The 22,500-nt window shown below is 40.4% G+C and overlaps 2 protein-coding genes across 2 annotated transcripts in view; one reads left to right on the forward strand and one right to left on the reverse strand.

Annotated features, from left to right (window-relative positions):
- Positions 1-22,500, reverse strand: part of LOC101849374 (elongation factor 1-delta) — a 68,766-nt gene that overhangs the window by 7,546 nt on the left and 38,720 nt on the right. The window contains exons 2-4 of the mRNA XM_035969682.1: positions 7,057-7,192; positions 3,538-3,621; positions 63-138 (exon numbers count right to left, since the gene is read on the reverse strand). Coding sequence (XP_035825575.1) covers positions 63-138; positions 3,538-3,621; positions 7,057-7,164 — 268 coding nt within the window. The 5' untranslated portion in view covers positions 7,165-7,192. The remainder of the gene's footprint in view (positions 1-62; positions 139-3,537; positions 3,622-7,056; positions 7,193-22,500) is intronic.
- LOC101850084 (ras-related protein Rab-35) overlaps positions 10,059-22,500 on the forward strand; it is a 14,363-nt gene continuing 1,921 nt past the window's right edge. The window contains exons 1-4 of the mRNA XM_005097968.3: positions 10,059-10,565; positions 17,199-17,301; positions 20,187-20,354; positions 21,733-21,873. Of these exons, the coding sequence (XP_005098025.1) occupies positions 10,402-10,565; positions 17,199-17,301; positions 20,187-20,354; positions 21,733-21,873 (576 nt within the window). The 5' untranslated portion in view covers positions 10,059-10,401. The remainder of the gene's footprint in view (positions 10,566-17,198; positions 17,302-20,186; positions 20,355-21,732; positions 21,874-22,500) is intronic.

The following is a 22,500-nucleotide window of genomic DNA, read 5'->3' on the forward strand; positions in this document are numbered from 1 at the left end:
CCCGATAGGATACAGCCATTTCAGAAAAGTGAAACTAAGTTCCCCCGTTCCTGGCTACTTACTTTTCCTGAGTTCCCGGTTCTCTTTCTCTAAGGCATCCAGCCGACTGTAGACAGAGGCGTCTCCACCACTGCCTCCCTGTGGACAATAGAGAGACGCTTAGTTTTAGTAAGAGTTTTACTGCACTTGCAACACAATAAGGTCATACGAGCGCCAGAAGACTAGAAGTGTTACAAAAGAGTAACAAACACAAAATAGAAGGAGGGGAGATATGGATGATAGATGTTTGATAGGTAAGAAAGAGCAAACCACACCAGAGCACCCGCCAACCACCCACCAAGACAGGTGCTGGTTTGGTCGGGCGCAGTCGTCAGTGACACTGGACTGACACTATCGTGGGTGGTCGGAAATGTCCTGTACACTCCATGACAACATTTGGTACAACTTTGGTCTATCTTTTTGTCCATCCATCAAAAGACATTTTTCGTTTTAGTAAGAGTTTTACAGCACTTGCAACACAATAAGGTCATATAAGTGCCAGAAAATAGATGTGTTACAAGACAGTAATATAACATACACAAAAAAAGAAGGAGGAGAGATAAGGACGATAGATGTGTGAGAGGAAAGAAGGGGCATATCACACCAGAGCACCCACCAACAACTCATCATCAACAGACACCAGCACAACGAAAACAATACCAACACAACAAAGTACTAAAGTATCTCGCAACACATGGTCTATCTACGACATCTGTGTATTCATCCACCAGTCCTCAGCACCGCAAACGTCTCAAGTGTTATAAAATGGCCACATCAGGCAGTTGAAGGCGTGACAACTTGGTCAAAACGCACCATTATAATATCAGATTAAGTAACAAGGAAGACAAAAAATACAACAAGAAGGCCTGATTTAGGTGTACAGTATATATGTAATACATTTGGCCCATCAAAGAGGTGGAGGCTAAAATATCCTCTGAAATTCCAGATTGCCAAATCTACAACAGTCCAAGAAAGCCCAGGACAGTGGGTAAGCCTGCAATCATTAATCGTCACACTGTAGACATGACGTTAATGAAAAAGAAGAGAGAAATTCTAGAAAAAATATATTTTGAGTTAAGCAAGAAAGTGAAACATATTATATGCATGAGGACAGCCAAATCTTTAAAAAAACATTTAGCACGAAAAAAAAGCTACCTTTGAGTTTGAGTAGCTAACGTTCATTTAGTGCAAGGAAAATTTACGATAGAAATTGAGAGACAACTGGGAGAAAGACAAGAAGCAGGAACTACCAGTGGTACTCTCCACTCATTCACTGAAAAGGTACATTGCACAAACAGAAAAGAAGCATGATAGAAGCCTGACATACGACTGACACCCTTCAACCACACTATAAAACATTTAACGTTGGAACTTACTAGAAACATTACTTGCAAGCCTTTAGAACACTCATATATTCCAGGAAAAAAAAAATGCTTCTGCAGTACTAGGCTCAGGTGAAACTTCATACAAATCAGAATTGTTTCACTGACACTTTGACATAAGGACCAACCAACCAAGACGGAGTGAGATACACAACTCCAGCAGGAATACGTATACATTTTATAAAATAATAAATAAAAACAAATCATTTGCATGAAAAGCAAAAAGAGCCTAACAACAACACTACAGACACCAGTCTACAAACAGAGGTGAGCATGGGGGGGGGGGGAAGAGAGGATAAACCTTTACATAAGGATTCAATATGACATGGGGTAGCTCTAAACGAGATAAGTTGCTGTGATAAAACCCCAAAATTCACACAAACAGTTAAAGAGCCTCAAACAAATCACGTTTTAAAAAGAATCAACATTTGTACAAAGATAAGAAAAAAACACTGGACAGCAGACAATTGAAGAACTATTTCTTTTTTAAAAAATAACTTAGTTTACATCGTTTCACATCTCTCCGACAAGATATAAAACTGACGGCAAAGCCATGCATGCTTTCAATGGCCTATAAAAAGACCGAATGAGGCATCCACCAACAGGCGGGTACACAGCTATCTCGTACATTACAAGGAACTGACACATCGTGTTTTACCCCCACAGAGACAGAATTCAGACCATTCAAGTCTGAGCAGTGCAGCTTCCATCCTGCCTGTCAGGGCAACCATCAGCCTAGCAGGGTGCAGCATCCCAGCAGAGAGACGGTGAAAACTGAACTCACATCTTAACTTTTTTTTAGCCATACCGGCCTAAACCGGCCCTCCGTCATGTTGCTGTACCGGCTTTTACCGGCTTTCCCCCCTGAAGAGCCATACCGGCTTTCACCGGCCCGACACACCTGCCTTTAGCGCAGGCTTAGAAATAAGAACATTCCACTAGGTCTTTGTATGTGAAATTTCATTGAGATACGTCGCTCAGCAGATCAAAAGCAAAAGCATTTTTTGCTACTACCCCTGAACCTCATGAGAAACACTGAAATGATTCGGTTCTGGGAAGCCACCAGCTGGCCTCCATTGTGCTTCTGCTGTGCTGACTTGCTGACCAATTTTTGGTGCTAAGTTGCAAGTCGAAGAGCCTTACCAAACCACAACAGATTCTGGATCGCCAGGAATTGATTATGACCATTATAATAGTTATAGCAAAACTGAAAAGGGTTGAAAAAATAAGAGTAGACAACACTACTCACAACAACTTAGCTCTGAATATACAGAAACAAAACAGGGTGGGGTGGGGGGGAGAGAAAAGAATATCGAGACATTTCTTTCTTGCTAGTTAGAGCCAGTGATGACAGAAGGGACAATGTTTGAAACACCATACTCAAAACTAGACTGATAGCAAACCTACAATGGATGTCCTGTCCTCCATTTCTAAACCCTCTGCTCTTAAAGAGTTTTGAATCAGAAATAATAAAAGAGTGGACATTTTGGCTTTTAAATTTAAACCCATGCAAAGGAAAAAGTAATGCAGGAAACTAACACACATGCAGGAGCAAAGAAAAAAACTATCATTTCCATAGACACTATCAAAATACATAAACAATGAAAGCCTCCAAAAAGCAAACCCTCACTCCCCCGTTTAAACACACACACAAAAAAACACCCCAATATATTTAAAGTGAACATAAAAGTATACAATAATCTGTCTTCTATGGCTTTATTCAATTTTCACACAAGTAAAAAAAAAAAAAACACCACCAAGAAGATACTTCAACAAAATATAAATGAAGAGTGAGTAATTTCATTACATGATTTGAGGAAGAAAAAATTTCATTTAGACAAATTTTGCCCCAGATCTGACAGTCTACAAAAATCTATTTAAATAAACTGGGAAAAGAAATTGGGAACACCCCCCCCCCCTCCAAAAAATAACAACAAACAAACAACACCCACCAAAAAAAAACCCAACAACAACAACAACCAAACAAACTGACCAGGATCTTTAATTTAAAAATAAAAAGGATGAAAAAAGCGTGAAAGCACAATGACCGATGAAATGTGCGTTTTATGAGGTACAACAGATTTGACAACACAGACTGTGAGAGGAAGCTACTCACTGCCGACCCTGGCTGTTTATTTAAAGCTTTCTGTATATCTTGTCTCACTTGGGCTATCTCGCCAGCCAGTGAACTGCTGGCTTGCTAGGAAAATAAAAAGTAAAAAAAAAAGTACTGGTAACTTGAAAGTAACAAAAGAAAAAAAAAGCCTATAAAAAAGGAAGAAAAATAATTAACTGATTTTTGGTATTACCATTGCTACACACTACTCACTACAGTTCATTAAAAAAAATGAATACCAACCAATAACTTAAATTTTGGTCAGTAGAAAAATCTGAGAGAGTGAGTTAAAAAAATAGCTGACCAGTGTCATTCAAGTTGTAAAAAGAATTGTTGAATTATCCCCACTAAATTCTAAATGTCAATGAAGTACCAAAAATCGTTTATATTTTTACTTAAAAAAAAAAAAAAGAAAGACATCTTTACACTACAAGATCAGACACAAAATATATCCCCACAAGAAACCACACAGCCTTATGATAAATATCTCAGGTGTAGGGCCAAGGAACCTGTCAGGGTGACAAGCTCCAATAGCATTTCAGAGAAGGGACGAATTGTATATGTACGAATGTCGTACAGATGACAGATTTAATTCTACTTCAACACAGACACGGGTATGTATCTAAGAGATGGGACCTCCGAATTTAACATTCATTTCCAATAGGACCTAGCCAAACGAATGAAGAGCTTTAAAAACTCCCTGAAAGAACCAGTTACAAGCTGGGGATTCAAACCAGGGCCACCCATCCACTGTCCAGAACTATACCAACCAAGGTAACATGACAGTGCCCATTCTAGTAACATTTAAAGACCCAGAAGTCTACCCAATTAATCCACCATCATCATCAACCACTGCCAGATCTGTGACAGACATCGGTGATTATGGTTTTCCATCCATTCCTTTACTCGGACGCTCTTAAAAAAGCTACCATGTTATTAACCTATATATAAAGAGAAAACAAAAGAACAACAATCACATCCCCGAACCAGTCACCTACCCAAACGAACCCCTTTGCATCTGAAACTAAAACAACAGTAAAAAATACTATATAATTAGAGAAGAGGGTTAGCACACATCAAAGATGGAGGGGGAAAATACTGTTGTGGTGTAACTATTTACATTGCATGAGATCACAATCCACACATGTTATATTTCTCACCAAAAAAATAACACAGCGGTTTTCAAAGTAAATGAAGAGCTCCATAAAGTCACTCTAACCCTAAATCAATAGACAAATATAATGAAAAAGCAGAAAATCCAGTTTTTGATAGTATCAGCTTTCGAAATTTTTTTTTACTGCACTTGCAACACAATTAGGTCATACAAGAGCCGAGGATTAATATAGTAACATACAAAGGAGGAGAAATTAAAGATGATAGATGTTAGATAGGAAAGAAAAAAACTACGTTAGAGCATTAGGCAACCACACAAAATCCATAGAGTGAAACTGTCTCCTTCTGTGACCCCTGTATTTAGTTTAAAAAAGCAAGAGTTATACCGCACTCGCAACACAATAGGGTCATATACATGTGCGCCAATTTAATTATAGGTGTGACAAGAGAGTAACAAGTTACAAACACAAAAAAGGAGGAGAGATTAGGATGATAGAGCATGTTAGATAGGAAAGAAGGAGCAAACCACACCAGAGGACCCTCCAACCACCCGCTGAAACCCTTGTGAAGTCAGAGCCATAAAGGGTTGTACCAAAAGAAACTATGTTAAAGACCACCCACACTGCCTCACAGAGAGAACCCCAGTAAGATTAAGTACTGTAATGAAAACTTTTTTGAGAAGAAGCACTTCATTCACGTTGAATCACATTGTCACAAGAAAAACCCTGACCTTTTTTATCCTGTCTAACAGGGTGAGCAACAAATGAAGTAAAAATAAGAAAGTTCTTGCACCAGTGACGATATAATATACTGGCCAAGCACTAACAAAATGCATGGACAATGACCCTTTCTGCCACAGTGCAGACTGCATCAAACTTGGCGTTGTTCTGAATGTCTTTTGCTTCTAACATTATCTTGTCCATGTAGATTATAATAACAATCGTCAAAAACCACTTTTGGTGTCAGGATTCACAGATTATAGAAATTGTGCAAGACAAAACTTACTACAGGAACAAAAGCTGATCAAGTTTCTAATTTATGGCCTTTAAACCTGGAACTCCTTGCCCCAGGATCTCAGAGAAATAACAAATCTTAATACGTTTCAGCGATTGTTCAAGACTCAATTGTTTCATTCTTAGCTATAGTGTGTTAGTTAGTAAGAGCTGATATGTGTTGCTTTTACTGCTGTCCTTATGTGTACTTAATAAATGTATGGTTGTGAAAGTTCTTTATGTGGTTGAACTGGTTTTTCTTGTAACTGTGAAATATTTTACCTTGTGAGAATCGCTTAGTGACCGTGTGATTGATCATTGATGTAAAGCACTCAGAGCTTCTACTAGTATGGGATAGAGTGCTATATACATGTAATCCATTTTTATTATTATAAAGGAGACTCAAAGTGAGGAAAAGTGAAAGGGAGCAACTTCGATGTGTAAAAGTTGGAAGAACTAGGAGAGCGCAAGATGTTGTAGTGACACTGAAAATTTGACAATCTTAAGAAAAAATAGCTACAACATAGCTAGCTAGAAGCTATAATAACCTATCCGATAACATGCACACACTTCTGTGCAATAACAAGCTCAGGATTTCACAAAAAGGCCTGCAACTATGCTCGCTATCTATCTAGCACAAACTCACATCAAATCTAGAATTTCGTTCTCAGTTGTCATCCTCTGGTATTGCATCAAGTAACCAAAGTGTATCTTTTGAAATCAAAGTCCTGTGCTTAAAAGCGCTTTGAGTGTCGGATGTCAAGTGAAAATGAACTTTGGTGACCCCGACAGCCTCCGGTCCACGACACATGCCTTACTCATATGAGGACAGGTCATGCAATGAGAATGCCCGGATGAAGCAGTTTCAACGACCTCTCATGATGACTGGCCTGACTAACTCCAATTTTGACTGGGATGATGCTTGATTTTTCTGTTTTTTTCCCTCACAAGTGACAGGAGAACGACGACTATTGATTAATTTGCATATTGCACCCATATTATGTTATTACGTATACCCTGCAGTTATCAGATCATCACTGAAAAGTTCTAGGCGGCAACAAAAGCGATTTTTCTTCCCGATCGAGACTGCTAGCAGCTTCCAATGTAATATTCAAACATCCATTTCTGCCACTGTCGCTTTTTTTTGCTTGAAAATCAGGGAAACCCAAATGAATACCACAAATGCTACAAAATAAAATATTAACTTACAGATCTTATCAGAATTGGTTTTTAAACATTTGGAGAGCTTTCCACCCACCCAGTGCGCAGAACACACGACATTTGTCCCTACGTACCAGGATGCAGATTGGGTACAGTAGTGCTACACTTTACCTGTATTTCAGCAAAAACACCCCATCATAATTTATGAAATTTTCAGTAACAAAAAGAGAAGCAAGCATCAGCACATAATCACCTGTGAAGAGTTAAGGGTACCAGACTGAAGACGGATGTACAGGCTATTGGCATCCTCAAACTTTTGCTGTTGCAGCCAGACATTTTCAAGAGCAAGGGGGTTGGCCATTATGGAGCAGTATGTGGGTGGTCTGAGCCTGGAAACAAGAAAAAAAACAAACAAACATGTGAGGCAGCGTGGTGAAATCAGGCACTCGTCAAAATAATGAAATTGAAGATATCGGCATTTTTTCGCAGGTTTGGCAATTTTTTAAAAATTCTTTACTTTCGGCTCAACACATTTAATGTCCATATAAAGAAACCCATTTCAATTTATTTTGATTAACCCTATCCGTACGTCGTGTTTTACTATCGTATCCATAGGCCTACAATGTGGGGAACTCTGTGCCACCACTTTCCAAAGAGGATATTTAGGTGCATCTTGTAGTTCCGTTCGGTAAAGCCCACGATCCATTTGTTTACATCCAGAGAAGAAATTCGGAAGTCTTGATGACCAAATAGGCAACACAAAGAACAGGGATGCAACCTTATCGCAAAACATCAAAATAGTCTTACATGGTAAAATTCAGGGGGGCATGCCTAGCCTACTCTTGACTCTTGGGGCCCAAACCGGCAAATAATAATTAGGGGGTGGGAACTGCCGAAAAAGCGCCATTCTTTGCTTGAATCTTGATTTTCTGGCAATTCAGAGTCTCTGGCATTCATCTTTGGACTTAAACGAACGAAACTAGAATCTAAACACCTAGATTTACAAAAATCAAAGAAATTTACTCGTTAATCCGATCCGTAGTCGTAGCCTACGCTTTGCATAGCAGTCTGTCAAAATGATTTTTTTAGAAATAGGCCTACTGAAAGTTTCAAAGAGATCTTCGTACTAGAACTAGATCTAGAAGTATTCTAAAATGTGAACAATACAACTCCGGGGGTACAAAATGACCCCAGGGCATACGGATAGTCATAGTGGATTGGATAGGGTTAATGAATCCTTCCTGAACATTTGCATATCTGTCTGCCCCGCTCAATATGTCGTAAGACGCAGTGTGCTATTAGTGGAACTCAGATTCAACGAGATGAGATAGATTCCCTGTTTTTTCTTCTTTAAAATCAATAAAAATAACCCGGATTCAGCGAGCACTTAAATCAGCGAATTCGGATTCAACGAGGTCGCTTCCAGGGTGAACAGCCCCCGCAGACGTGGCTTCGCTCATTTTTCTCCCACAACGAACTTTATCTATTCCCGAAACCATCCATTGCACCTGCATTGTGAACCATTATTCACTTATCTGAATGCATGAGACCAAGCAGCGGCCTTTTTTCATACCAACACATGCGTTGTTGGCACTCGCACATAGATCTACGTAATGAATTGTGCGCTGGTCTATGGAATCAAAAGTTGTTGTATGCTAGGCTCTACACAGCAACACAACTTTTTGGTAAACAATGGAGATGACACAGGCATATGTGTATTTGAGCGAATCTGTCTTTTTTTTATCACACAGCTCATAATCATAATATGTAGGCATTTCAAATACTACTTGTGACTTCTCTTTATACATCATTTGCTCAGTGCCTGTAATTATCTACACAAAACCTCGTGTTTACTATAAGAACACTCGGATTGAACGAGATTTTAGGTCAGGCCCGGTGATCTCGTTGAATCCGAGTTCCACTGTATCAACTACGAGGCTCGAAAGGCAAAAAAGTGGCTTTCCCATGACGTTTTTGTTTTTTTGGATCAATTGAAAGTTTGATGTCTTCTGCTTCATTTAAGACAAAAATAAACGACTAGATCTAGATTCTAGATCTATACCTTTCAAACCGCTATCTCAATTCTAAGACCCCCATTGCTATGGAAACATGTTGGCTTGTTGCTCAACTTCGGAGGCCATTTTCACCTTTGTGTGTTTCCTAACCTCGCACAATTAAAAGTTCTGCATTTTCGTCAAATACGGTCATATTTATTTTATTCTTGTTTTAAATTGTAGGGAAAAAGTGAGTTTTTTTAAATAATGTTACTCAGTTTTGAAATTTCCTTCATATGACTGATGATACTGACTGGCAACTGGCAGGTACACATATCTGAAAGAAATCTAATAATGTGAGGGCCACCTCTATTCTCACCCGGAGTGAGAATAGTGCAGGCGAGTCTTGTGGCTATTCTCACCCGGTGCGCGTTCACCAAATTTTGCGTTCACCCTAAACCACAGAATTCTACACTGTGATAACAGAAAAATTGTAGAATTCTGTGCCGTGAACAAACGTTCCGTTACAACTGTAGCCTACTAAAAGCGTACAATTTTGTCTGTGGGCAGTGGAGAGAGAGAGAGAGAAAGAGAGAGAGGAGTAGCGCGAGAATTTGCGGGCAAAACAAAATGGCGACCCGCGTAGTTCGGCTCGATTCGAAAAGTTAAATAGCTGTAGCCTGTAGCATCTTTGTAGACAACCAAATTAATTTACTTTTGTGTTTTAACATCATTTAAAAATTTTGTTTTGGTCAATTTGATCGTCCACACCGATAGACAGTATTCAGAAAGAGACAGAGAGAGAGAGAGAGAAGAGGGGAGGAGTTGATCTTCTTGCGAGAACTTCCGGGCGGGTGAGAATAGTTTCTAATGTGAGAGTAATTTAATACTTCTTTGACATTAGATCTACTTTGTTGAGCTGGTGAGTCTGGAGCCGGGATCCATGGAGCCAATGTGAGTCATGACAGAGAAAGGGAAAGAGGGGGGGGGGGGGGGGGGGGGGGATACGACAGCAAGATGGTGCTGAAGATGGCACAAGTGAGGAGCCGGTGAGTCTGCATACCGCTAGCGGCTGGCACGGTGAGTTACCAAGAAGTTTGTGACCGGCATTGCGAGTGTACCTGGACTTACGAAGCGAAATTAAGTATTCATGATAAAACAAAACGTTGTCATAGGCGCGTTCATGGTTTAACAGAAATAATAAGGGCAAAATCAGAGTTTATTCAACAAGTAAAAACAAACTAAAATCTCAGGTACCTGAAAACTTTACTCGTTCACACGCACGACCACGACTAAAAAGGAAGTAACCTTTTCTATAGCAGAGGAGTTCAACTATTTGCAAAACTTGTCAGGGGTCACAATATAGGAAACGAAAGAAAATATCACAGAGTAAAACGGGAGACAAATCAGCAAATGTATAATTAGAGTGCTTTCCCATTTGTTTATAACTACCAAGCAACATCTTGCATTTCTAAACATCTGTCAGGATGATAGCTGCATCGTTTTTATTATTTCAAGAGACCACAAATGCGTTGAGTAAATAAACTTGATTTTTGTGGGATTTAAAAAGACATTTTGTGTACTTTAGGACTTCTCTGTACATAATGGTAGGTCCAAACTGGGACAAACCAGCTGAGCCTGAGGAAAAACTCCGGCCCGCTGGTACACTTCAGCGAAACCCCCCAAATAACGACAAGCCTCCAACCTATCTATTCAAGATCATTATCGTCGGCGATGAAACCGTGGGGAAAACCTCTTTTTTACGCAGGTTCGTGATAATAGAACAGTTCTGAATTTATGGAGAGAAAAGTTTTGTGCAAACCTGCCAACTAGACTACTAGATCTAGATCTAGATTTTTAAAACGCCGTGGCTGCCCGTACGGGACCGTACGGATAAGAATAGTGGCTACCCGTACGGGACCGTACGACAAGAAAATATTTTATTCGTACGGCAGTATCGTTAACTTCCGCTTTGTCGGTATGGGACCGTACGGATAAGAATAGTGGCTACCCGTACGGGACCGTACGACAAGAAAATATTCTATTCGTACGGCAGTATCGTTAACTTCCGCTTTGTCGGTAGGCCTAGATCTAGTAGCACTTAGCACTAAGTTGACTAAGCAGCAACGAGAGTAAGCCTACCGTAAGAACTCGCACTCTCTCTTTGGACTGAGCAGGTTCATGTTTAGATTCTAAACTTAAAAAATAAAAGTCCCCTTCCCATCTCTCTCGCGTTTCAAGGACGCCCTCATTACTTAAACGATCTTTCTCTTTGTGTGTTGATCGTGTGTGAACATATTTATGAATGAAATGAAGCAATCAGAGGCATAAAACTGGATGAAATAAAGGAAGAGGATCAGTAGTTGTGTCACTGGCTACTGCTACTACTAGATCTACTACTTACTACTACTGCTACCAATACCTCCACCATTACCACTTCTTTTCTCTTGGCTATTTCAAATTTTTATCAAAACACCATTTTTAAGGAAAGATCCAATTTTCAAGGAGAATTGAAGGAACCCCAGGGACTAGGAAGGTTTTGTTGTAGCTAATTTTAATGAATTTTTAATTTTGTAGAAATGTATTTTTGGGGAAAAAATTCTTCAAAATATTGAAAAAGAAACCAATTTAGTTTATTTAGGTTTGTTTTTTCTTTGGCTAATCTCAAAAGATTATAATTAGTAGTGTGTATGGAAAAAACAATGGTATATTTCATGCATTCTTTTTCCGCAAATTCTTCAAAATTCTGGAAACTGTTTTGGGGTGGGGTGGGGGGGCTTGCAATTTTTTGCAAATTTGGCCGCAATTTTTGGCTTTTTCTCTTGCATTTTTTGTGTGCAAGTTTTGGGGTTTCATTTTGCAATTTTCCGTGATGCCAGATCTCTCACCATTGTTTCTTGCCATTGAGGCTCCTGTGGATGCTAGTTTGGACTGTGTCTTGTATGTCTTGTAAAGTTGTATGTGTAAGGGAAAATTAGCTATAATCACACAAAGACTCATATCCATCACACACACACACACAGTATAGAAATCCAGACATATGTATTGGTTTCCAAATAAGCTATGGACATTTAATTACAGTTAGGAACAAATGCTTATGTATGCATACAAATACAATTGTGAAAAAAATGTCCCATAACACAGCTTCGATCCTTCTCCCATCAATGTATACTCAAAAAAGGGTAATTGCAAACAGTAAGAGTAGTAAGACCATCCCTCAAGTGTTGAAGTTGACAACATAGAAGCGTGATATGATATGGTGTATCCTTGCAAACCCTATAAAAATAACAATTTTAAAGTTAAATTTAAATGGTTTCACCATGATTTATTTCCTCTGAAAATGACTAAAGAGACATCTGAAACAATCTGCAATTCTTTTGTGTGGTTTAAGTTTAAATCCTTTATTTCTTCTTTGAATGAATCAAATGTTGTGATTTGGTCTTGCCTCAAAAGTAGGTCACAGATGGTGGTCTTATGAAGTTCTTTCATTTCCTTCATAATTCTTGTAATCAAGCAAAACAAAGATGTTTGGTGATTACTAGATATCAAAGCCATCTCCCAACGGCCTCTCAAGTGCTTTTTGTGCCATGCATCACGTGTACGGCAATCCTAAAATTTATACTGTTGGTCATCGCAGCGTATGTCCAATTTCAGTACCTTTACTTTATAACTTCATCATATTTGGTAGTGGATGAAGAGCCAGAAAGCTTATTAATGGCTGGAAGTTAAGGCCAAAAGCATTGTTTTCCTTCAGTAGAAACAGGTAAAAATTTTAGCACGTTACATTGTTTTTGGTGATTAAGTATGTTAGGCTCCCAAAGTATGTCCATAAATTGTGATGACCAACAGAAGGCTGCTGTTACATAATCGGTTCTGTGATGTACAGATCTATCTACCAAAGACTGAAGCTCTTCAATCAACTTCAGAATGTGACAAGATTTCAGTACGTGAAAATGACTCGTTGCACGGGAAATGAAAAGTAAAGTCTGTATGTCCAGTGTTAGCAAAACCGAAAAGCGCCGTACGAATAGAATATTTTCTTGTCGTACGGTCCCGTACGGGTAGCCACTATTCTTATCCGTACGGTCCCGTACGGGCAGCCACGGCGTTTTTAAAAACTTAAACCTGTTCATCACTTAAATTGTCACTGGAGCAGATGCGTTGTATCTGAATCTGACGTGAGTTCGATTCCCACAGTGAAAAGCAATTTCATTGATCAGCTGGTTTTCTGTCTGCTGAGATTTGCAAGAATACAGTCTTTGTTTGCTCTGGCATGTATGGCAGAAGCAGCCAGCCTCCTGCTATATGTATTACCTGGATTGTCTGGGCTGCGTAGGGCCTGTAACACATTTTTATAATATTATAACATAATAATAAAGATTTGCATAATTCAACAACAAAGCAACAACAAAAAATTGTGGATGCCCAGCATCAGGGCCCCACAAGATGAGATATCTAATGTAAATAATATTATAAATTAATAAGGCAAGGCGATCACACAGATCAGTTCCTTAGCAAACGTCAAGCCTAGGCCCCTGTTATAGTAGTAGATTAATATCATGCAGCATTTGGTTCAACGTCATTGAGGAATTAATTGACCAACTCTCTAATCCAAGTCAGTGTGGAAGATCAAATCAATTATTTTTATTCGACCCTTTATGTCAGATAGATGGTGTTTTTAAAGATTAATTAAGATACACCTAGATCTTAAATCAGAACAATGTTGTACTGCTCTATGTGTTGCAACTTGTATTTGTAAAGCACCCAGAGCCTTAGTTACAGTTATTTAATCCAGGTTGAGTGCTGTATAGATGTCGAACTCTCTCTTTCTATCTATTTCACTCTCTCTCACCCTCACACACACACTCACACACACACACACACACACACACACACACACACACACACACACACACACTCACTCACAAACACACACACACACACACACACACACACACACACAAACATAAAGGTGTACCGGTAGGTATAAATGTCTGTCTGTCTGTCTGTCTGTCTGTCTGTCTGTTGTAGGGGTGAAAGATTTGACAAGTGAGCTGTGTTAGTTGATTATTTTGTTCGTTGCATAAACGGCCAATCATGGTACTGTATTGCACTGTTCGAATTAGGCCAGTCTAGCAGGTTCAGGTCATGCTTTAGAGGAACATGTAAACAGTACTCACCTGTGGAAACTTTCGCTTGAGCTTTTACGAAGATGAAAATTTTACGTTTCATTTAGCCTCTGAGTATATGTATAAGGGAATGTATGGAGGTGGAGATGCGCTGGGCCAAGGTAAAAAAAAATCTTTACTTTTACCTATCAAGAAGTACTCGGTGAGAAAAAATTGGAGCTTAAGAAATGGATTAGCCAACGCTCATAGGATTTGATTAGGATTAGAAGACAACTGAAGGCAGAAGCGAATACATGTAGAATAAGAGAATCAAGAGCGGATGCATTGGGTCAGTACTGTACAACAGCTAAATGTGTCAAGAGATCACTAAGAAAAGACAAAGAGGAATGCATGAACAGGCTGGCAGAGAGAGAGAGAGAGAGAGAGAGAGAGAGAGAGAGAGAGAGAGAGAGAGAGAGAGAGAGAGAGAGAGAGAGAGAGAGAGAGAGCAGAGGAAGCAGCGGCAGGAGGGCGCATGCGTATCCTTTACCAGACTACAAAGACTCTTGCAGGAAAATGTGGGAAACCTGAAGTACTAGTGAAGGACCAAGAGGGGAAAACCCTTTTTAGAACGGAAGCTAGGCCTCCTGAGCAAACCAACACCTAGTAGCCTGCCAAACATTCCACCAGCAAGAAATGAGTTTGTGATAATCTCCGAAGTTTGTTTGAAGAATCACACATTCTTACCACTACGTGTCTAATAAAGTCGAGAATGATGACATCATCCCTCCTTGGCACCTTCCTATCGCAATATTAGTCCACTACTCCCCCTCACCGTAATATCATGGTGTATCTCATCACTTTCTTTTTTAAATTAAACATTTTTTTTTTTACAGTTTTATTTGTCATTTTGTATCCTGAGATCGCATTTATGCATGGGCTAAAATGTTGCCACTAAAAAGTGTCATTGATGAGCAGTTATTACTTAGGCGATATTTTTATGCATGATGTACAATGCATGTGAGAGAAACTGAAAGTGTTCTGAACACTTCTATTTTCTGAGTGACGGAGATTTGTTGTACCGGTATTTTATAAATATTTATGAAGAAAAGTTGATTTTTGAAAAAGTCTAGCCTGAACTGTTGTGGGAAAATATGATTGAGTTGATTCAAATTTATACAAACTATTGTGCAAAGTATGAGTGACATTGTTTCGCCCGTCAAAAAGATATTTGAGGATAAGTAGCGCCACTCTGTGTTGACCTATTAAAATGAGCAGGGGATGATATACATTATTATATATTTTAATAAATCATATTATTTGTTATTTCCCTTGATTGTGTTGTCCTGACGGTTAAGGTGAACCTTGGGGCAGTTGATTAATCACTCACCCGACGACATCAAGCCATCCGTAGCCTAGTCGACTTTAATGAAAATGAGTACACAGGAAACGAATTGAACATAAATGTCAAGATTTGCAAGCATTCTTGTAAAAATGAGCAAATCTGGCCCCGGAGTTTCCATTTGAAAGGTTACCGACAGAATAGCAATCTGCGAGGCAAGGTCTTTTCTATGGGTAATAGGCAAGTTAATTCGCCCCGTGACAGAGTGTGGCTCAGCAAAACTGCTCACCTCTCAATGTATGAGCATTACTATTTACATGTATTATAAGGTCTTGCCTATTCTTCAAGTTAAACTTTCATTTTCCTGTCTTGTGCTCACTATAGATTTCGTAAGTAGCTGTGAAAATGGTGAAATGGTATAGAGGTTTAACGCCCCTATCAACAATATTACAAGTCGCTGTTCATGTGTCGCTTTTTCTTCTGCTGAGTGATAGTGATAGTATGCCCCAGAGTAAATAATAGGCTTTTGATTTTAATGGTGTTTGTTTGGGGATGGTTACAATATCTCAAAAGTTCCCCTTGTTAAAACATTTTGTCAGCTCTTTTGTTTAACAGGCAGGTATAGGCAGGCAGACAGACAGACAGACAGACAGACAGACAGACAGACAGACAGACAGACAGACAGACAGACAGACAGACAGACAGACTGACTGACAGACAGACAGACAGACAGACAGATAGATAGATAGATTTAAAATTTGTGTGAAGCAAATTCTGCTCAACAGCAAGCTCTATGCGTTTTACAATCTCTATATTATTATTATTATTATTATTATTATTATTATTATTATTATTAACCCCAAGCAGACCTGAAACGTCCCCCCCCCCCCCCCCCCCCCCCCCGTGCAGTGCTTCTGACTGAAATTGTCTTTAGGCCATTCCTAAAGGGGGGGGGGGGATATTAATATGTTCTTATGCACAGTAGAAATGTAAATGGGCGCTGATTGATCAAAGTCATGCTCCTACTGTGCCGGAAAAACGTAGGGGGTATTGCTGCTTTTTCTTCCCTCATCCTTACTATCGTCATTTTCCCTCTACTTCTTTTGTATGTTTGTCACTCTCTTGTGAACTGCTATTTCTGGGGTACCTTGATAGTCGAATCAGACTTTGTGCTGTTGAGGCTAGAGATGAGAGCAGAGTAAGCCTGATTCCCCGTTTGGGTTTGTCTGTTGATATCCACCCCTTGGCGCTCTTAATATGACCGTATGTAGTTGCCAGCGCCGTAAAACCTTACTAAAAGTAAAAGATGAGACCTGAAAGCATTCTTAAACAGTCTCAACTCTTTGGGAAGCATACAGTACAAGCTGCTATTTTACAGGCGCTAAAACACTAACAGTAACATACTGACATGAGCTTTAATTGCTGCCTATGGTTGGCTATCCATTCACTCCTGGGTGAAGTGAAGAAAGTTCATGTAAAGTGACTTTCTTATAAAAGGACTCAGCGCCAGGTGTAAGGCTGGAACTCCCGAATCCTCAACCTCACGATTACAAGTCCGGTCTAATCACTACACTACCGAAGCATCCATGCATCCATCTATCTATCCATCCATCCATCCATCTATCTATCTATCTATCCATCCATCTATCCATCCGTCTGTCTGTCCGTCCATCCATCTATCCATCCATCCATCCATCCATCCATCCATCCATCCATCCATCCATCCATCCATCCATCCATCCAGACAGATAGACAGACACACAGACAGTCAGACTGACAGACAGACAGACAGACAGACAGACAGACAGACACAGGCCTTCTCAGTCCATTTTGCTGTATTTGATACCTCAACCTATTGCCTCAGTGATCATTCAGTGTATTCTTTGGCTTTTTCCCCCCCTTTTTTCCCCATAATTAATGTTTTTGGGTTTTTTAAAATTTCGTTCCCCAGATTCACAGATGATACATTCTCACCACAGTATTCAGCGACCATAGGAGTAGATTTTGCAGTGAAAGTTGTGGAAACTGCCAAAAACGAGGTCGTTAAACTACAGGTGAGAAATAAAAGGGCAACAAAAGCAGGCAATAATAAATTAAAGCTCATACATTGTGTCGGTTAGTTGCTGTCTGTGGTGAAAAGGTTGGGGTCTTCATGCTTGAACGCAAAAGACACGAGGTTGATATCTGAAAAAAACAAACATTGAAAGGACCCATGCAAAAGGTGAAAACATTTCAGCAACAATTATCTATACTGACGGTCATTAAAAACGCACCACTTACAAAACAAATCAAATAATGGTGATGTGTTTTTTTTTTTTTAACAGGTTATATACCATTGCATTCTTTGGTAATTTTGTGAATATTCACAGCTGAAATGAAATCAAAAGGTCAAATGGCACCGCGGGCACAAAAGCATGAAGTAACAAAAGTTCTTTAAAAAATTAGAGAGGTAAATTGAATTTTTAACACTTGCCTTAGTATCGTGTATGTCCTCCTTTGGCCTGAATACAGGATTGGCAGCGTCTTCTCGTGGAATTGACAAGAGTCTGAAAGAACATCTGTGGAATCTGTACCCATTCATTTGTCAAAGAACGCCTCAGCTCTTGGAGATTCTGTAGAGGTCTTCCACGGGACAAATTTCGGCCAAGCTCGTCCCACACATGCTCAGTTGGTGCCATGTCAGGAGACAGTGATGACCAAGGCAGGACATCAATGTTGTTTGCCATTCAGATACTGGTCCACACCGACCAACCACTTGACGACCTGTGTCCCGTGCTGGCAGGAAACGGTCACGAAGGTGACGTTGGCGAATGTGACGGTCTTGCGCTGGTGTTGTAACTTATGGTTGGCCGCTCCGTCGCCGATCTGCTGTAGATCCAGTAGCTGCATTTCATTGAGACAACCGGATAACAACAGTCGAGTGGCTACAGTTCATGCGCCTGGCAACTTGCCGTGCTGCCATTCCGGCTTGGAGCATTCTAATGGCCCTTTCACGTTCTTGCAAGGAAAGTCGCGGCATTATTTACGCAGAAAAAATCCGTCGCGCAGAGTAAACAATGTCAGTTTTTGTGTTGGGCGAATAAAATCTCCCCGTAACAGCCAAAAAAATATGTCTCGCTAAACAAAGTTTAATTTTGAGGTCGACACATCGAATTTTTGCGTGTTGCACGTGCGAATTGACAGTTTTGAACTGGGAACTTCAAATTTTGTGTGATCGGTAACCTCTGTTGCCTGTGAACTTTTGTCAACCTCAATTGATGTCACGGGATACATTTTCAAGCAAAATGTGGTAAATCCAAAATGGTGCGTTTTTAATGACCGTCAGTATATTATAGCATTTGTTTAGTGCAAATCCCCGCTCAGCAGCAAGCTCTATGCGCTTCACAATCTATACTATTACCGCAGCAGACCTGAAAGCATTCTGAAACAACCTCAACTTCCTGGGAAGTTTGACAATAAGTTGCGCCACCATCTTTTTGACCGTACTACTGTATGCATATATATCCAGAGGTCTCCACTCTCCGCGAGGCAACGTAAAGGACGCCATTTTATTATATGACGTCATGCGCGAAAGACGCTCTTTAGTTTTTAGAATGTTCAGTCGAAATTTACTTACTTTTAGTTATATCTTCTATTATCTATTTGTGGTGGCCGAATTTTGCTATTCAAAAGGCTTTTTAATGGCTGCATCGATCGACGTGCGGTTTTCGCTAAAAGATTCTTTAAAATATTCTCCTAATCATGACGCCCTTCGTTTTTTCAGTTTTGAAAAAGTTTTGCTGCAATAAGTTAAATTTCTTTATTTCGCTGATCGCTTTTGTAGGCCGACGCTTCTGTCTCTGTAATTTTAGAAAATCCGCCTGGTTTGTTTATTTCAAGTCGTACTTCCGTTCGATACTATCGCGCAGTGGCGGTGGGTAGTGAAGGGCTCACGGGCTTGAGCCCCGCAACTCTATCCCAAAGCAAAAGAAAATAACGAAATAAGCAATTGAAACCGTTATGACCGCACGCAATGAACACAGAGTGATCAACTTGTTGGCTTGCTCGTTTATCCAATCACTGTTGCCACCGCTTACAACTATAGTAACCTAACAGCCAATCAAATGTCTTTAGGGCTCAGCAAAGATGAGCCGGTTCCCATTGACCCTCGTTAATGAAACTCTTCTTGTAAAAAGGCAGAAGACTTGAAAAAACTAACACTGCACAGAGGGTTCACGCAGTCCAGTCCTGACAATGGGGTGAACGTTTACGACACACTTTCCCCCAGTGACACAGTTACCTACGCTCCCATTGGACCTTTGTTAGGTGCTATCTACTTTCCTCGACTACACGGCCTAATCCAGCTCGTGGAGTGCTGTGTATACATGTTTGTTGTGTGTGCCGCTGAGATTTAACAGTTATTAATCATACCAAACCACTTTTGAGGCAACTTTTTCATCAGAAGAAAATCAATTAGAGAAGTTTGGAGGTGAAGCATCAAGAAGAATTTAACGTAGAACAAAGAGAAGGAAGACAAAGGTGACTCTTCTCGTTTGAATGGTTCTCAAAATGCCGTGGCTCGCGGTGAGTATGGAAAAATCACCACTGTTTTGTTCTTATTGTTTGCTATTTGGTGGTAAAGAAGTGAAAGCAACCTAAGCCCCACCCAGATTTTGGTCCACCCACCGCCACTGCTATCGCGTATTGTCGCGCAATACTGAGCACTATTTTAAGTGTGCGACTCGTACAGATCCAGACTCATGTTTTCTTTTTTTACTTGGTGCTAAATTCGGCTGTTTGGCAACTTGAAAACACATGACATGTGTCACTTTTCTCTCAAGATGTATTGCTTCATTCCAGTAGAGTGTAAACATAGTAGGCCAATGACTTACAGTTGATGTTAATGCACCGATCATTCCTTTCATCGAAAGGGGGCCCAAATAGCTCTTTCTAATTGCAGGTGTGGGACACAGCTGGTCAAGAGCGTTTTCGGAGCATGACTTCCTCATACTATCGAGGAGGTCACGGAGTTGTGCTTATGTTTGACGTCACAAAGAGGCCTAGCTTTTTACACCTCTCCAATTGGCTGACGCAAATTCAATCGTTTTCAAATGACGATACCACTATTGTAAGTAATACCAAAGAGTCTACATAACAAGAGGGGCCACTTCTCTCTTTGAGCCAGTTAAAAAGGTGTCCTCAAAATTCGGTGGCGCCCTCTTCGCAAATGCGCACCCTTTGCGAACAGAGTTACCCTACTTGAATTTAAAAAATCAAAGTGAAATTAGCTAGTTTTTGGATACATTTCGGAAGAACGCTTTTTTAAAAAATGGTTACGCTGACAAAAAACGTCTTCCGGAGGAAGGGGTGATTGTTTTCTTCGTTTAAATTTGACTTTAGAATGAAAGGCGAGAGGTCATTAAATATTTAAAAACCCCAAAACTCCGCACTGAACGAACCCGAACTGCTGATGAACAGCAGTCGATCTGCGCACGCAAGGAGGTGCTATCCCTATTCTTCTTCAGGAAAAAAAGAAAGAGAGCTTCAAACAGACTGCAACGCCATCTGAAGCAAAGAGCGGACTTCCGGCGGACACTTTTTTGGCCGAGTGGCCCATCTTGTTATGTACTATCTTTGGTAATGCACACGTATCGGAACGTTCTTTTTTTCTCTTTTTAGATTTTGTCTCCCTCCTTCTTGTCAAATTTCAATGATAACACCATCCCTATTGATTCCATCAGGGGCTTTGCCATTGTAAACAGAAGAGGTGAGTTCAATTCAATTTATCGAGTATCCCTTGCTATTTGGATTGTATCCATTTCAGCCCGGGTTTGCATTGATAGGCATGCAGTCTTTCCAACAGTTCCGAATTTCCTGTGACAGTCCTGGATTCTTTTCTTTTTTAAAAATAATTTGTTAAGTGTTTTCCGGCGCTCGCTACTGCTGTCATATGAGCGCGCGGGACATGTTAAAAATCTAGTATATTAATTTGTCTTTCACACACGAAAAGAGCTCGTTTTTTGTGTCAGCCAACGAGAGTAATATCTTGAAAGTGTCATGTTCCAATTCTTGGAGTCCCCTTTAAGAAAAGACATTTTAAAATTATGCACTATTAAAAAAAAATTATGTCCACTAGCCCCTCCCCCTTCTCCCCCCCCTGGGTCTCCCCTTTCCTCTGCCTCCCTCCCTCTCCTCTGCCTCTCCCCCTCTCCTCTTCCCCTCCCACTCTCCCTCCCCCTCCCACTCCCCTGCTCATCTCCCCTCCATTCTCCTCCCTCCTCTCTCTAAACTTCCCCTCCCTTCTTTACATTTCTTTTTACATTTCTGTCCTCCAACCCCACCCCCTTTTTCTCCCCTTCTCTCTCCCCTCTCTGCCTCTACTTTTCCCCTCTCCTCTGCCTCTACCCCTCTCTCCACCCCCTCCCCTCCTCGTTTTTACACCTACCCCTCTCCCTCCCCTCCCCATTTCCCTTCCCCTCTCTAAACTTCCCCTCCCTTCTTTTCAGGTTCTGGTGGGCAACAAAGCTGATGAAGATGAAGGAAGGGAAGTGGGCACCGATGAAGCCCTCAAGTTTGCCCACGAAAACGATCTCCAGTATTTCGAGGCCAGTGCTAAGGACGACGTGAATATTGTTAATGCCATGGAGGTAATTACTACATGTATTCTGTAACGTTCATTGTTCATTGTTCATTGTTTCAGGAAGCAATATCCCTGCACTACGGACATGTCCATTAAAGCTCCGTTGCTCTCTCCAAAATGTCGCCGAGGGTCTTTCCACTGATTGTGCCAGTGCACATCAGGTTGAACGTTCTTTCCTGCAAGGATGCCAGATTTTCCGCTTCCCTTTTGTATTCCCAAAAGCATCATCCTCTCCACGACAGTACTGGCCTCTGCCGTAACGTAGAACAGACCACTGTTTGGATGAGGCCATGAGAAGGCCTTGGTGAGGCCACATTGCAAGCGAAATAGTGGGATTGACCGGAAACGAGAAGCAATATTACAACATGTATTTCTGTTTCAATAGCCATACTATGAGCGGTTCCAGCGTGAATCTCCCTCGCTTTACATATGTTAGGTATCGTGGTGAAATCAGGCACTCGTCAAAATAAAGAAATAAAAGAAAAAGGCATTTTTTCACCAGTTTGACAACTTTTATCGAAATTTTGGTTTTTGGCTAAACATCTTTGATGTTCATAGGAAAACACATTTCCACGTACATTTTAGTGAAAAACCTTGTTTAAAGGCACAAAATGTGTAATTTTCAGTTTTCAAT

Source organism: Aplysia californica, unplaced genomic scaffold (genome assembly GCF_000002075.1).
Source record: "Aplysia californica isolate F4 #8 unplaced genomic scaffold, AplCal3.0 scaffold00169, whole genome shotgun sequence".
NCBI lineage: Eukaryota > Metazoa > Mollusca > Gastropoda > Aplysiida > Aplysiidae > Aplysia > Aplysia californica.